We start from the raw sequence: 15144 nt of genomic DNA, 5'->3' as shown, positions 1-15144 counted from the left end.
TTGGGTTTCTCCTTCCGTATCTCCCTTTTGTTTCCTATATGTGATTTTGTCTTAAGTTGTTAATTGTCATTTTCCCTTTTACTTATCGCCCATTTTAATGTAAACCGCCTAGATATTCTATTTTATGATATGCAGTATATCAAGAATGAAATAGATGGTAAATTGTACTGACTTGATTACTGTCCAGTGAATGATATACAGGAGGTTTTGTGATCGTCCTTATCTCAGCAGTTACATCAATGTGATCTGGGAAGTTCAGGTACAACATCAATCACGGAATAATTCTTATTTTACTTCAATAAAGGCACAACTTGCATAGAAGCTAATCACAAAACAAAGAAGAAAAATATGGCAACATACACATTACCTCATATGTGCGTTAAAACATGCTCCAGTGATCTAAAAGGAAATTAAATTTCCACTTGTATTCGGTTCAGTTGGCCTATTTTTGTACTTTTTGGGTTTTTTAAAAATATGTTTTGCCCCTGTTTACAAAGCTGTGCGGCAATACCAACGTAGCCCATTCAAAGTGGTGGCTTTGTAAATGGGGGGCTTTATTAATAAAGAATTTTTAATATATGTTACAGCTTTTTAATGCATGCAAATCGACTTTATGTATGTTAATTCATATGTTAATGCTCATTAAGGGCCCTCTTGAAAAAGGGCACTACAGTCTGGGCTTCATTTGTCTTAACACGGGACTTTCCCACATGCTAAGCCCAGATTCAATGTGGCATAAATTAGGGGTTTTTTCAAATATTTTTTTTCCGATCACATGCTAATGGTCGTATTAGCATGCAGTACCAGTAAAACGTTAGTGTGGGATACCATACCACCTCCTATTTAAGAAATAAGTGCTCTCATGTTCGTTCTGTGTTATCCAGTTAGCACAGACTATTGCAAATGTGCTAGCTAGATAACACTTCCCCATTCATGGCATGCCTCCTCCTGAAAAAAAATGACCAAAAAACCCCCCACATGATTAGTGCACTCTGACAGGCATATTACTGCATAACGCTTTAACCTGTTTTGCGTTAAGCGTGTGCCAGCGCTTAACATTATTTAGTAAAAGAGCCCTAAATTTTAGTAGGTGCCTCAGAGTTCTGCTCTCCTTCTACCAAGAAACATATTCTGGAATCCATACTTCTAAAGTAAATCCAACTAGCAGTGTGATGTAATGAAGGGTGGAATTTCTTATCACTGACAAGGCAGGGGGAGTCTCCTTTCTAATTTTCTTTCCACCACGAGTCCAGGGATCAGGAGGGACTGAGGTCACCTATATGGTCTAACTGTACTGCTCAGGGTGCTACATCTGATGTGACCAACTCAGCCACCTCTAGAAGATAGCATTCACCCACAAGCTGACAAGGCTTCATCCAGCAACAAGGTGACAAAGGAAGGAAGATTATGTAGATCTGGGGAAGTCTGTGAGGAGAGACATATCATTGCAATAGAGGAGCCAGTGGAACCAAGAGAGGAGGTAGCTACAGTAGAGTCTCGATTATCCGATGTAAATGGGACCGACAGATTGTTGTATAACCAAAAGGTCAGATACAGAAAAGGCGGATGAAGCATAAAATAGAAGTATATTGAATGCCTGTTTAAAATCAAGCATAGTACCAGAAGACTGGAAGGTGGCCAATATAACGCCAGTTTTTAAAAAGGGTTCCAGAGGTGAACCAGTGAGCCTGACGTCAGTGCCAGGCAAAATGGTAGAGACTATTATAAACAACAAAATTACTGAGTATATACATAGGCATGGATTAATGAGACAAAGCCAACATGGATTTAGTCTGGGACCACTGCTTTTTAACGTATTTATAAATGATCTAGAGATGGGAATAACTAGTGAGGTAATTAAATTTGCTGATTTCACAAAGTTATTCAAAGTTGTTAAATTGCAAGAGGATTGGGAAAAATTGCAAGAGGATCTTAAAAGACTGGGTGATTGGATATCCAAATGGCAGATGACATTTAATGTGAACAAGTGCAAAGTAATACATGTAAGAAAGAGGAATCCAAACTATAGCTGCGTGATGCAAGGTTCCACATTAGGGAGTCACTTCCCAGAAAAAGGATCTAGGTGTCATTGTTGATGGTACATTAAAACCCTCTATTCAGCATGCAACAGAAGATAAGAAAGCAAACAGTATGTTAGGAATTATTAGGAAAGAAATGGAAAATAAAAGTGAGAATGTTATAATGCCTTTTTATCGCTCCATTGTGTGACCGCACCTCAAATACTGTGTGCAATTCTGGTCACCACATCTCAAAAAAGATATAGTAGAATTAGAAAAGGTACAGAGAAGGGCGATGAAAACAATAAAGGGGATGGGATGAGTTCCCTATGAAGAAAGGCTAAAGCTGCTAGAGCTCTTCAACTTGGAGAAATGACGGTTGAGGGAAGATATGAAAGAGATCTATAAAATGCTGAGTGGAGTGGAACAGGTAAATGTGAATCGCTGGTTTACACTTTCTAAAAATACAAGGAATAGGGGGAATGCAATGAAGCTACTAAGTAGTAAATTTAAAACGGAGAAAATATTTCTTCACTCAACGAGTGATTAAACTCTGGAATTCGTTGTCAGAGAAAGTGGTAAAAGCAGTTAGCTTAGCAAGGTTTTTAAAAAGTTTGGATAACTCCCTGAAAGAAAACTCCATAAGCCATTATTAAGATGGACTTGGGAAAACTCACTACTTATTTCTAAGATAAGCAGCATAAAATCTGTTTTACTGTTTTGGAATCTTGCCAGGTACTTGTGACCTGGATTGGCCACTTCTGGAAACAGGATACTGGGCTTGATGAACCTTCGGTCTGTCCCGGTATGGCAATGCTTACATTCTTATGTTTCAATAGAGGAAGCATTAAAAAAGAGTTTAAAACTTAATGTGCCCAAAAATCATAATTGGCAGTGCTGCCTTTTAACTAAAAGTGATGATGTTGGGAAAGAGAAAGAGAAACCCACACACATCTCAGTGACAATACTGTGACGTCACCAAGGTATGTTGGATAATCCAGAGCGTCAGATAAGTGAGATTCTACTGTGGGATAAAAATAAAAGGCACTGAGAGGACCCTGTTACCCTGCTGTACATCTAAGGAATCAGTGCTGTGAGAGGAAAGGACAGTCTCCCAAGTGCATCCTTCATCTACCAATCCAGGGACAGAAGGTTTGGTCATTTTCATCTACTGACTGTTTGTACTCTTGGAGAGGACAGCAAGCACATCCTCTCCAGAATTAGAGATCCCCAAGGAGTTTTGAGTGTTTTATATTTCAGAGCTGTTTTGTCCCATTAGCACTTAAAATAAGAGCCTACAATATTTCTGACAGAAGAGAGGATGGTACCATCAAAGTACAGAAGTTTCATTGTATTCATTTTTATCTGGCCATTTTGTTGTTTTGTCAGTTTCCAATAATCATGTGCATTCTTTCTAAACAATGCATGCTATATGGAAAGAGGGTGCACTTTCAGCCTGAGGGCACACACTTCTAAGTGTTCTTTTGCTCACTAGTTTGTGCATGCACCATGGTTCACACATGTGCAATGATTTCCACTATCAGGAACAAGTGTGGCCTTTTTCCCACATAGTGTAAAACTAATTTCCAAATAATGTGTACTATAGTCATTGAGCAACAAAACATGAAATGTGTATATTCTGCTTGTTTTCATTTGGTAACAACATGGAATGACATAGGATAGGACACTGAGATTTCCTATGTAATTTTAAATGGCAGCCCATCTCTACTACAAAATCAATTTTGCATGTGCTTCATTTTTTAAAGCATATTAACGAATGCATATTTCTAATGTGCCCCATTTATATCTTTTGTTAGAAGGATGATTATTTTTTTATATTTTATGACCTGGAAATTTTTTCATGCTCATTTGGACTTCCAGCTCAATCAGCATTTGCTTTTCTTGGGCTACAGTGCCATGAGCCTTCATTCAAAAATGTAGTTCCTCCCTCATTTTAAATCTCCCTACCCTTTCCTGGCCCAAGTTTTGAAATGGTAGTCCTTTTTCAGGGCTACAGGTCATGGCTCCCTCCAGATCCTGGTAAACTCTGCTCCCTGAGGTTAGGTGTCACTCTTCAACACTACTAAAACCTCCTCCCCTACCCCAAGGGGCTATAAGCACTGTCTCCCACCGACCCAGGGAACAGAAGATTTGAGTTGAGAAATTATCCCAGGGCCCTATGCATGACGGTGTACAGGCACTGTTGCCAGGCTATCCCATTGGTTCTTCCTGGAAGCAGGGGCAAATCAGTCACTATAGGGCCCTTTTACTAAAGAGCAGAAGGGCTAGCATGGGCTTGGCGCGCTGCAAATCAGGTGTACCACCAGTTTTGCCCAGGAGACCAGCAGTAGTCCTGCCTTTACTGCTTGTCACTTCTGGTGCTAGAAAATATGTTGTGATTTTCTAGCACCGGGGGTGTGCTCAGCAGAAATTGGGCAGTGCCACATGCTGCCCGGTTACTGCCGGGTTAGGTCCGAAGCCCTTATCGCCTCCTAAATAGGAGGCAGTAAAGGCTCCAGCTGTAAGGTCATTTTGCAATATTTTGCTTATCATATGGCCATTTACCAATTCTCCTGAAAAAAGGCCTTTTTACTGATGGCGATAAAAGGTGACCTAGACACGTGGCAAGCCCGTGCACTGATGCCACCGCAAGCCACCTTTTACCACTATTTGGTAAAAGGACCCCTACAGCATTCACAATAAAAAGATAAACTAGCTAAATGCTGTGCAACTAAAAAAAAATGCAATCCTCTGTAGAATAATTAACACAATCAGAGGAGCCAACTTTTCAAAATGATTGGAGGTGCTGAATGAATGCAAACTTGTGCAAGAAGTACCGGCATGCTGCTCAGTGCCAGAAACAAGCAGCAGGGAGCAGCAGCAGTCCATTTATTTGGCTGGCGGAGCTCGGTATCCCTGCCAGCAAAGGTAAGGAGTTTAGAGATACCAAGGGTGGCCCATCTCAAAGCTGGAGATTTACCACTGCTATTGTGGAGCTTGAAAGCCAATGAGTGAGGTTTTTCTTGTGGGCTCCAGCCATGTCTAAAACCAGTTCTGGCAGGCACACACATTCAAAAACTGACATATACATAATACATCCAAAATGTAATTATTATCTTCTCATTTCCATCTTCCAAAATTCCAGACAGCAGCTGTACAGCAGGACTCAAAGCAGTCCAAAACAAGGAAAGTCAGAAACACAGTTTACACCTAATTATTCAACCACTCTTAGGATTCACCTTTGGGTTTAAAAACAAAAAACCATGTCCCTATAAATAGCTTCTCCCAATGACACACTGATTTAAAAATTTAGGGCAAATTAGTACTCTAACCGCTGAAACCAATACTTCCTGTGTGTACATCCCTATTCTGCACAAGCTGGCATAGTGTGAGATCAAATAAACATGCTATCAACAATAAATAACTTTTTCTGCAGAAGACAGCTGCCCTCGGCCAGGGCTCCGAAATTCAATACTGCCTCTTGTTTACCTTTCCTTTTCCCGGCTTCTCAGCAGGGAGGAGATTTGAAATGAGGGAAATCTTATGTGGTCCTGATTATTGTTGGTTACTGAACAATGTAGGCTGCACTGAGCAGGGTTTGGGAGAGTCCAGGATCCTGGAGGGAAGGACTGCTGTTCTCCCAAACCTCAAATCTGGATGAAACACATGCACCTCCTAGGCAGCGAAAGGGTTGCTTCCTCTTTTTTTTTTTTTTTTTTAAATCGTTTTGCAATCTTATCCACATACAAAATAAAACCACCAACAGGAAAAGTTGGGCTGGGTGTCAGCCTGTCATGCTGTCAGAGGGGACGCTGTAGCAGATTACTGAGGTGATTTTCTGGTGATAAATGGAAAATGAAAAACAAAACCATAACTTGCCACATTTAATTTATTTTCAGCAGTGCTGGCACACTTCGGCAAGAGCAGGCTGCTTCAGCCAATCTCAGGGGCCTTCCTTCAGCTGCCTCGCCCCCGAGGGCTGAAGGAAGGCCCCCAGGATTGGCTGCAGCAGCCTGTACCTGCTGATATGTGCAGCACTGCTTTAAAAAAAATTAATTGCGGCAGAAAGAAGAGGCGAGAACTGGTGCCGGGGTAGGAAAAAGAGCGAATGATCCAGTTCCAGCACACCACTGCTTGGGTCCCAAAATATTAGGGGTGCTCGAGCATCTACAGCACCTACAGTGTGCCAGCTCCTATGAACACAATCACCCTTGCAAGAAATATTTATGTTATTTATTTTGCATAATTTCTTAAGCAATTAATAAAGTGATTGCTACATTTTTTTCTATATGCTAGAGAGGAGAAACAGCCCTACATATGGCTGCCAGAGCTGGCCAGGCAGAAATTGTTCGATACTTGGTACAAAATGGAGCACAGCTAGAAGCCAAAGCAAAGGTAAGATGTTTAAGTTGCATTTATCAACCACACTTGTTGGAATTACTGGTTGGCAAAGAAATATTTACTGTTTAAATCTTGAGTGGACCAATCGCGCATTGTATCTGCATGGACACTGTTTTGATATAGGGGATTAATGTGCTACATATGTTACACTACTATTCACTTATTTCACACTTCATTGGTAGAGGACAAATGATAAAAAGAAGATATTATGATTAGCTGATAATTTTCCCAGTTTCACATTGCTCATAGGTCCAGTAGTAGTGACAATTGTTAATGAATGTCTTCTTCCATACACTAAGGGGGTCCTTTTACAAAGCTGTGGTATAAAGTGGCCTTAGTATTCCCTTACGTGAGTCTTTGCCACGCACTAAGGCGATTTTTACTGTAGCGTAAAATGGCTGATTTTCCTATTCTATTTATTCATTTGTTACATTTGTATCCCACATTTTCCCACCTATTTTCAGGCTCAATGTGGCTTACATAGTACCGTAAGGTGTTTGCCAAGACCGGTAAAGAAACAAATACAAGGTTATATTGTGGTCGAATAAGGTCCTTTTGTTTCAGGCACAATGGGGTCAAAGAGAGGGAAGGTTAAATAATGTCCAATACGATCGTTGGGTTTGCTGTGTTACAGAGTGTTGACATCTATGTTGGGTCAATAGGGTATGCCCTTTTGAACAGGTAGGTTTTTAAGGATTTCCTGAAGTTTAAATGGTCATAGATTGTTTTCACTCCTTTAGGCAGTACGTTCCATAGTTTTGTACTTATATATGAGCAGGGCCGTGCCGATGTGGTAAGCGGGGTAAGCGCCGCAGGGGGGCGCCATCCTCTGGGGGGCGCCGCTGCTGCGTGCTTACCTTGCCCCTCCCGCTCCCATGTAGGAACTGCCCGCCCTCTTCTCCCCCCCAAGATCCCTTTCCTTTTTTTTTCTTTTAAATGTACCTTCCTCCGGCAGCGCAGCGTCAGTGAAGGAGGCGGCGCTTCCAGTCCCGACGTCTCTAGCCTTCCATTGGTTCGCTCAGTGTCCCGCCTTCTTCTGACGTCGAATCGTGTTTTACCGAATATTAGCATGGCTGCTGTGTTCTGGGCTGTCTGGAGTTTCTTTGTGAGTTTGTTCTTTGCATCCCGCTTAGATTCCGTTGCAGTAGTCTGCATGGCTTAATACCATGCACTAATTTTTCCATTACCATGTGGTCATTAAAATATTAGTGTGTGAGCTATACCTTTCTGTACAAGATTAGGCTTGATAAGTATGTAAATTAATCATTATTAAAATATTAGCGTATGAGCACATACTGCTCATGTGCCAGTCTTGTAGATATGGCTCAAGTAGATATGGCTTCACTTTGAGTAAATGCTGGGTTTATTTATTTATTTAGATTTTGCTCACACCTTTTTTTAGTTGTAGCTCAAGGTGAGTTACATTCAGGTACGCTGGATATTTCTCTGTCCCAGGAGGGCTCACAATCTAAGTTTGTACCAGATGCAATGGAGGGTTAAGTGACTTGCCCAAGATCACAAGGAGCAGCAGTGGGATTTGAACCGGCCACCTCTGGATTGCTCTAACCACTAGGCCACTCCTCCACTTCAACAAACACACTTCAGACATCAAATACTCTTCCAAGATACCCATAAAATCCAACTGAAAACAGGAGCAAATGTGTTGGTTAATGAACCTCAGTGGTAATGCACTGTGCCTTTTTCCACTCATGCACAGTGTCTTACATACTCAAATCAACATTGGTTCAGTAGCTGCCACCTTTCTATTATTATTCAGTAAACCTTTTGTGATAATAAACTTGTTAAACTGCCTTATATTGTTCATACTACTTAATACTCATCTTTAAAGTATAACACTTGATCTAGTTGGCTTAAGGGCACTCTTCTCCTACATGGCACATGTTTCGCTGGATTGCTTTTTCAAGGATGTCCCCTAATATCAGCCACCGCTCATCCTGCTGACATTTGCCAAACGGGCACTAATCAGTATGCAGAAATGTAGATGCAGAAACTGATTAGCACAGAAATGCCCACTCTCCACCCCCAGACACGCCTCCTTTCAGAAAAATCACAAAATATGTTTTAGCACATGGTTTGTGTATGCAGATCCTAAACTTACTGCAGGACACATGAGTGCGCCCTGCAGTATGCCATTTTAACCCATGGTAAGGAAGCTTAGTAAAAGGACCCCTAAATTATTTATACATTCCCTATCAGGGGAATTTTTGAAAGAGAAGGGCGCCCATTTTCCGACACAAATCGGGAGATGGGCGTCCTTCTCTCAGGGTCACCCAAATCGGCATAATTGAAAGCCGATTTTGGGCGTCCTCAACTGCTTTCCGTCGCTGGGACGACCAAAGTTCACGGGGGGGTGTCGGCACCGTAGCGAAGGCGGGACTGGGGCATGATTAAGAGATGGGCGTCCACGGCCAATAATGGAAAAAAGAAGGGCGTCCCTGATGAGCATTTGGCTGACTATATTTGGTCCATTTTTTTTCACGACCAAGCCTCGAAAAGGTGTCTGAACTGACCAGATGACCACCGGAGGGAATTGTGGTGACCTCCCCTTACTCCCCCAGTGGTCACCAACCCCCTCCCACCCAAAAAAACATTTTTAACATTTTTTGCCAGCCTCTATGCCAGCCTCAAATGTCATACCCAGCTCCATCACAGCAGTATGCAGGTCCCTGGAGCAGTTTTTAGTAGGTGCAGTGCACGTCAGGCAGGCAGACCCAGGCCCCTCCCCCCCTACATGTTACACTTGTAGTGGTAAATGTGAGCTCTTCAAAACCCACCAGAAACCCACTGTACCCATATGTAGGTGCCCCCCTTCATCCCTAAGGGCTATGGTAGTGGTGTACAGTTGTGGGGATTGGGTTTTGGCGGGGGGGGGGGGGGTTGGGGGGGCTCAGCACACAAGGTAAGGGAACTATGTACCTGGGAGCAACTTATGAAGTCCACTGCAGTGCCCCCTAGGGTGCCCGGTTGGTGTCCTGGCATGTCAGGGGGACCAGTGCAGTATGAATGCTGGCTCCTCCCATGACCAAATGACTTGGATTTGGTCGTTTTTGAGATGGGTGGCCTCTGTTTCCCTTATTGGCGAAAACTGGGGACGACCATCTGTAAGGTCAGCGATCTCAACATTTAGGTCGACCATCTCTAAGGTCGACGTAAATGTTGAGATTTGGGCAGCCCCGACCATATTATCGAAACGAAAGATGGACGCCCATCTTGTTCGATAATACGGGTTTTCCCGCCCCTTTGCGGCACCGTCCATACAGATAGGCGCCCTTAGAGATGGTCATCCCTGTTCGAAAATGCCCCTCTGTCATATTTCTTCAACAGGGGGTGGTTTTTTTTCCATTTGTATTATTATATAATACCTTCCTGATATTTTTGGGTTTTTGATTTTTTAAGAGATTACATGTGGACAAGGCTTTATAAGATTGCTCCTTCTGTACCCACCAGTGCCACAGTTTATCCAAAAGGAAGAGTAAAAATCACTTTGGTCCTCATACCCTCAGGTCAGTGTTCAAAAACACTTATCTATAAAGGGGTGCCTAGAAGGTGCCTATGTGGCACCTATTCTATAAAGGACAGTAGGCACCTACATTGTTTATTAGAATACTTGGCTAACTGGGTCTGTGTGCATTTTTGTGCCTAGGCATGAGCACTTACGCCAACCATGGAGCTGGTGTAAATGTTCCCAATTAGATTCCAAGAGATATAGGTGTGACTGTATAGTATTTTATAAGTTACTTGAGTAAGTGTGAGTCCTGCCCACACTCCACAATGTGAACACCCACCTGCAAAATATGAACTACCGAAGATATGTGTGTATTTACAGCATGGCAAGATGAAGAGTGGAACAGGATCAGGCTCTTCAAAACATGGAGGATGACTTGACACAGTACCATGTTTCGGCACAAATGTGCCTGCTTCAGGAGTCTGCTAAAATATAAATATTCACAAATATAAACATGTAGAATGCAATAAAATGTAACATTAAAAGGCAGTCATATAAATGGAAGCATAAAAATGAGATGAGTAATATACAATTTGAAGTCTGTTGTGGAGGACAAGCAAAATGTGCAACTTAAAAAAAAAGTATATAACAAGTAAAGTGGTCTGAAAGATACTCTATATTTTAAAAAAGCAAATAAACAAAAATGAAGTATCTTACAAACAAATATCAATGTAAGGGAGGGAATCAAGAGTTTATATACTATTTGTATATAGGTAAACAGAGTGCTAAATGGAAACCAACCTTGATGAATGGTATTTTATAGATGACATTTTTGTCATCTGGTTGGGTACAGTGGAGAGATGCTGGATCAATTTGTGGAGTTTTTAAATACATGTCATTCAACCATTAAATTTCAATATACTATACATCAGTCAGAGATTTGATTTCTTGATGTGGAAGTGAAGAAATGTGATGGTGTCCTTGAAACTGAAGTTTTTACTAAACCGATGAATCGTAACATGCTCTTGGCTTATGATAGTATGCATCCATCTTATACTAAGAATGGCCTCCCTTTTGCTCAATTTTTGTGCTATAGGCATATTTGTGATTGTGTATCATAATATAAGGAGGCATCAGAACATTTGAAAGATAAGCTGTTTCAGCGTGATTATTCTAAAACAATAATTAGACATTCATATAAAAGAGCTCTTTATAATCAACATGAGTTTTTGTTAAATGATAGAGAACAGTCTTCATCCGATTTACCTATATCTTGTATATTATAATATACTGATCTGTCTCTGAAAATAGTAAAAAATCATTCAGAAACATTGGCAGGTTTTATCAGTACATGGTGTATTTGCTCAGCAATGAAGCATGATTTCATACTCAAGAGGAGATAATTTATCGGATTTGCTTTGCCACTCGGATCTATGATCTAAGAGAAAGATTCAGAATCCAGGACATACAAAATGTGGCAGTGTGTTATTTGTGCAGTTACTAAGGAAACATCTAAATTCTGGGATGAGGTCAGTCAAAAATGGTTTGATATTAAATGTTCCGCCTCCTGTGAAAGCGGTGATATATTTATTTAATTATTTGTCCTTGTAGACTGAAATATGTTGGTCAAACAAAATGAATGCTTAAAATGAGGTTAATTGAGCATAAGCACTGCATCAATACAGGAAAGATCAATGTGCCTCTTGTTAAACATTGCTTGACGATGCAACATACATTTGAACAACTGCTATTGATGTACTTCAAGATAATAAAAGGAAGGGGGATACTTCCTGTTGTCTACACCAAAGAGTACAAAAATGGATTTACAAATTACAAACTGTGATACCGAAAGGGTTGAATGGTCCTTTGGAGTGGAAGGCATTCTACTGAACTTTAGTTCCATCTGTGTAATGATGTCATCTAGTAGGCAGTTCTTTTTGAAAGCTTTATATTCCGGGCGTCGCCATTTTGTTGCCAAGCTGAAAGTATGTTTGATGGACTCCTTCTGATGCAGAAAATGAAACAAGGTGGTCCCTTGTTGAGGAATGTTTTGAATGTTTATTTACTTAAATGGACAAGCATTGTTGTGAATGATTTGGGACATTTGTTTTGATAAGTTGTCTATTTTTCAATTTTTCATCGTGCACAGTATATATTTATATTTTTTTCAGTGATAGATGATATTAACTGAATGGAATATTGCTTAAGCTATATTTTTATTACTAAGATTGCTCTGTTTTTTTGGCTACAATAGGTTTTCTCCCTGTTCGGAGTTGTTTTCTATTGTGGCTTTTTTCAGCACATCTTAGGAAACCCATGATAAAAGCCTGTAGTGGAAGACCATCTTTGTAGACTTCCCTAGCAGTTGAGGTTTTGTTTGTTAATTAGTATCAATAAGCTTGCAGTCCTCTGTCATTATTATCTTGAGTAAAATATAGATTGTGGTGGTTATACTTACATGTTTTTGCTCTTCAACATTTTTGGTTTTTGATTGGCACTGAATATATTCAGTCTATTTAAGCACCATGGTGGCATTAAAAAAACGCTGAGTATGGTGTTTGAATATTGACTTGTCTCTTCTGTTTTCCCTGTAGAAGATATCTTTGCCCTTGAGCGTGCCTTAATTTTCAGGTTTCAGGTTTATTAAGACTTGATAAACCGCCGTAGAGAAATATCTTTTAGAGTGGTTTGCATAATATAAAAACAAATAAGAGAAATAATTGTAGAGAGAGGAGAAATGAAAGAAAAGAGATACGTAGGGAACTCCATTTGTAAATAGTACAGTTACAAAGAGAATAATCATGAGAGAGAAAACATGTAGCTGTTCCCTCATCCAGTGCCCAAAAGTCTTGGCAGTGGAGGAAAGATAAAAATTAAAATTAGGAACCAAAGGCATAGTGAAATAGAAAAGTATTAAGAGAGGTTTGAAAGATTGGATAAGATCTCTCTAAATGAAGCTGAAGAAGGAGAGCACTCCTTGGAGTTGGCCTGATGACACTGAAAGCCTTGGATCGTATGAAATTGAAGCATATTTGATGGAACGAAGGAATTATTAAGTTAGACTGAGAGGATCTCAATGTTCTAGAAGAGATATAGGGGATCAAGTGTTGTGAATGGTACAGTGGGATGCTTGAATAGTGAATTTTATGAACCAAAATGAGAATTTTAATGGCAATTCACCCTAATGCTGATTGTCTGCATAAGGTTGTAAAATACGACTAAAAGCATCTTGCAGCCTTTTATGATGGGCATTATTCTAATACAAATTATTATTAATGCATTTCTTAGATTTACATTTGAAACTGCAGATGGTATACAAATGATTTTTAAAAAGTTTGTTGAATAAATTTGCCACGTTTTTTTTTTCACCTTTCAGCATAATGTATTCCTGTGTTCTTTGTGTAGGACGACCAAACACCGATGCATATCGCCGCTCGTCTCGGAAAAGCGGACATAGTCCAGCACTTGTTACTTCAAGGGGCATCTCCAGATGCAGCCACCACTTCTGGATACACTCCGCTACATCTTTCCTCTCGAGAAGGACATGAGGATGTGGCTTCAGTTCTCTTGGACCATGGTGCATCTTTAGCTATAGTCACAAAGGTGAGAGGATTTCAGAAAGCTTAAAGAGAGGCTGACATTTTATTAGGATAAAACATCCAGTCAAACCTTAATTCCTTTGGGCTTGACTTCTCAATAGTTTTTCACCTAAAGAATGGGAAAATTATTTAATTTGATGAGCAAAAGCTAGTTCAGTAAAAAAAAAAAAAAAAAGAGCCTCTTTTCAGATCTGAGTATTATGCATGGAAAAACTAAACAGTGAGTTAGCTATTTTGAGAGATTGTTCTACACATTTTTTTGTATTTTATTTTGATAGTGTCTGCTTTTGATAGTATAACACTCGCTCTCTAATGATTTTGTAAAGAAAGTCACACATTTCAATTTCACTCAGCACTTTTTACCACCCCACCACCACCACCTTTTACAAAGCCACATTAGCAGCTGCCAGCGTGGTAGTGCCAATCAGGGGCGTATCTGTGTGGGGCCACAGGGGCCTGGGACCCCGCAGATTTCGCCCTGGCCCCCCTCCCGCCGCCAACCCTCCCCCGCTAATGTTGTTTACGTTTGCTGGCGGGGGACCCCAACCCCCGCCAGCCGCCGAGGTCTTCAAAGTTCTTGTTCGTCGTCCTCCGTGGCCATGCTGTACCCTGTTGATTCGGAGTCTGTCTGACGTCGCACCACGTTGTACGTGCATACAACGTGGTGCGACGTCAGACAGACTCCGAATCAGCAGCGTACAGCATGGCCACGGAGGAGGACGACGAACAAGAACTTTGAAGACCTCGGCGGCTGGCAGGGGTTGGGGTCCCCCGCCAGCTGAAGAATTATTTTTAAAAGCAGGCGGAAGCGGACCTCGGCTGGCGGGGGTTGGGGTCCCTGCCAGCAAAGGTAAACAACGTCAGCGGGGGAGGGTTGGCGGCGGGAGAGGAGGTGGAGAGAGTCGTTGGTGGCAGGGGGGGGGCTCTGGCAATGGCGGGGGGGGGGTTGGTGGTGCCGGGGGGGGGGCTAAATGTGACCCCCTCCCTCTGGCCCTGGCCCCCCCTACTGCCAGAGTCCAGATACGCCCCTGGTGCCAATAGCTCTTTCAAAGTGAATGGGCTGTGTCGGCATTGCTGCGCAGCATCCACTAGCACATTTTTGTAAAATGGGAGGGGGGATTTGTGTTCTAGAATCAATCTCCCACTTCAGCACCGTTTGCTGCATATTTGATATATATAAAAAGACATTTTTAAGGTCAGTATTATGGAAAGAATTACAGAATGCACTTACTGACCATAATATTAGCAAAATTGTCAAAGCTGACCGTTCTGTGCTGTCTTAGCTCATGTGGATCAAAACAGCTCAGATGAACCAGGGCTGAAGTATTGGTGATGGTTAGCTCTTCATTTCAAATCAAATTTGTTAATTATTTTTTCTAGTAGAGACAGAATATAAGTAGTCGCTTAACTAAGGCTCCTTTTAAAAGAAACATTCACTCTGTGCCTATAATTGGGAGTCTAGAGGGTGTTGGAGGGGGGAGACCTGTTCTATAAAAGAACATAGGTGCTTTCTTTCCTTTGTAGAATATGAGCGTATCAGCAAATGTCATGTGTACAGCGAGCTGGTAGAAATGTTCACACCAAATGCTGAAGATATGTGTGTAACTTACAGTATTTTAAAAGTTGTGCGTGTAAATGTGAGTCATGTTCATGCTTTGCC

At 41.3% G+C, this 15144-nt stretch overlaps 1 protein-coding gene across 1 annotated transcript in view; it reads left to right on the top strand.

The window, feature by feature from the left end:
* ANK3 (ankyrin 3) overlaps positions 1-15144 on the top strand; it is an 889892-nt gene that overhangs the window by 632936 nt on the left and 241812 nt on the right. The window contains 2 exon segments of the mRNA XM_030203110.1: positions 6315-6413; positions 13291-13488. Coding sequence (XP_030058970.1) covers positions 6315-6413; positions 13291-13488 — 297 coding nt within the window.

This window comes from Microcaecilia unicolor, chromosome 5 (assembly GCF_901765095.1).
Source record: "Microcaecilia unicolor chromosome 5, aMicUni1.1, whole genome shotgun sequence".
NCBI lineage: Eukaryota > Metazoa > Chordata > Amphibia > Gymnophiona > Siphonopidae > Microcaecilia > Microcaecilia unicolor.
This window is presented reverse-complemented; position numbering and strand designations above follow the sequence as displayed.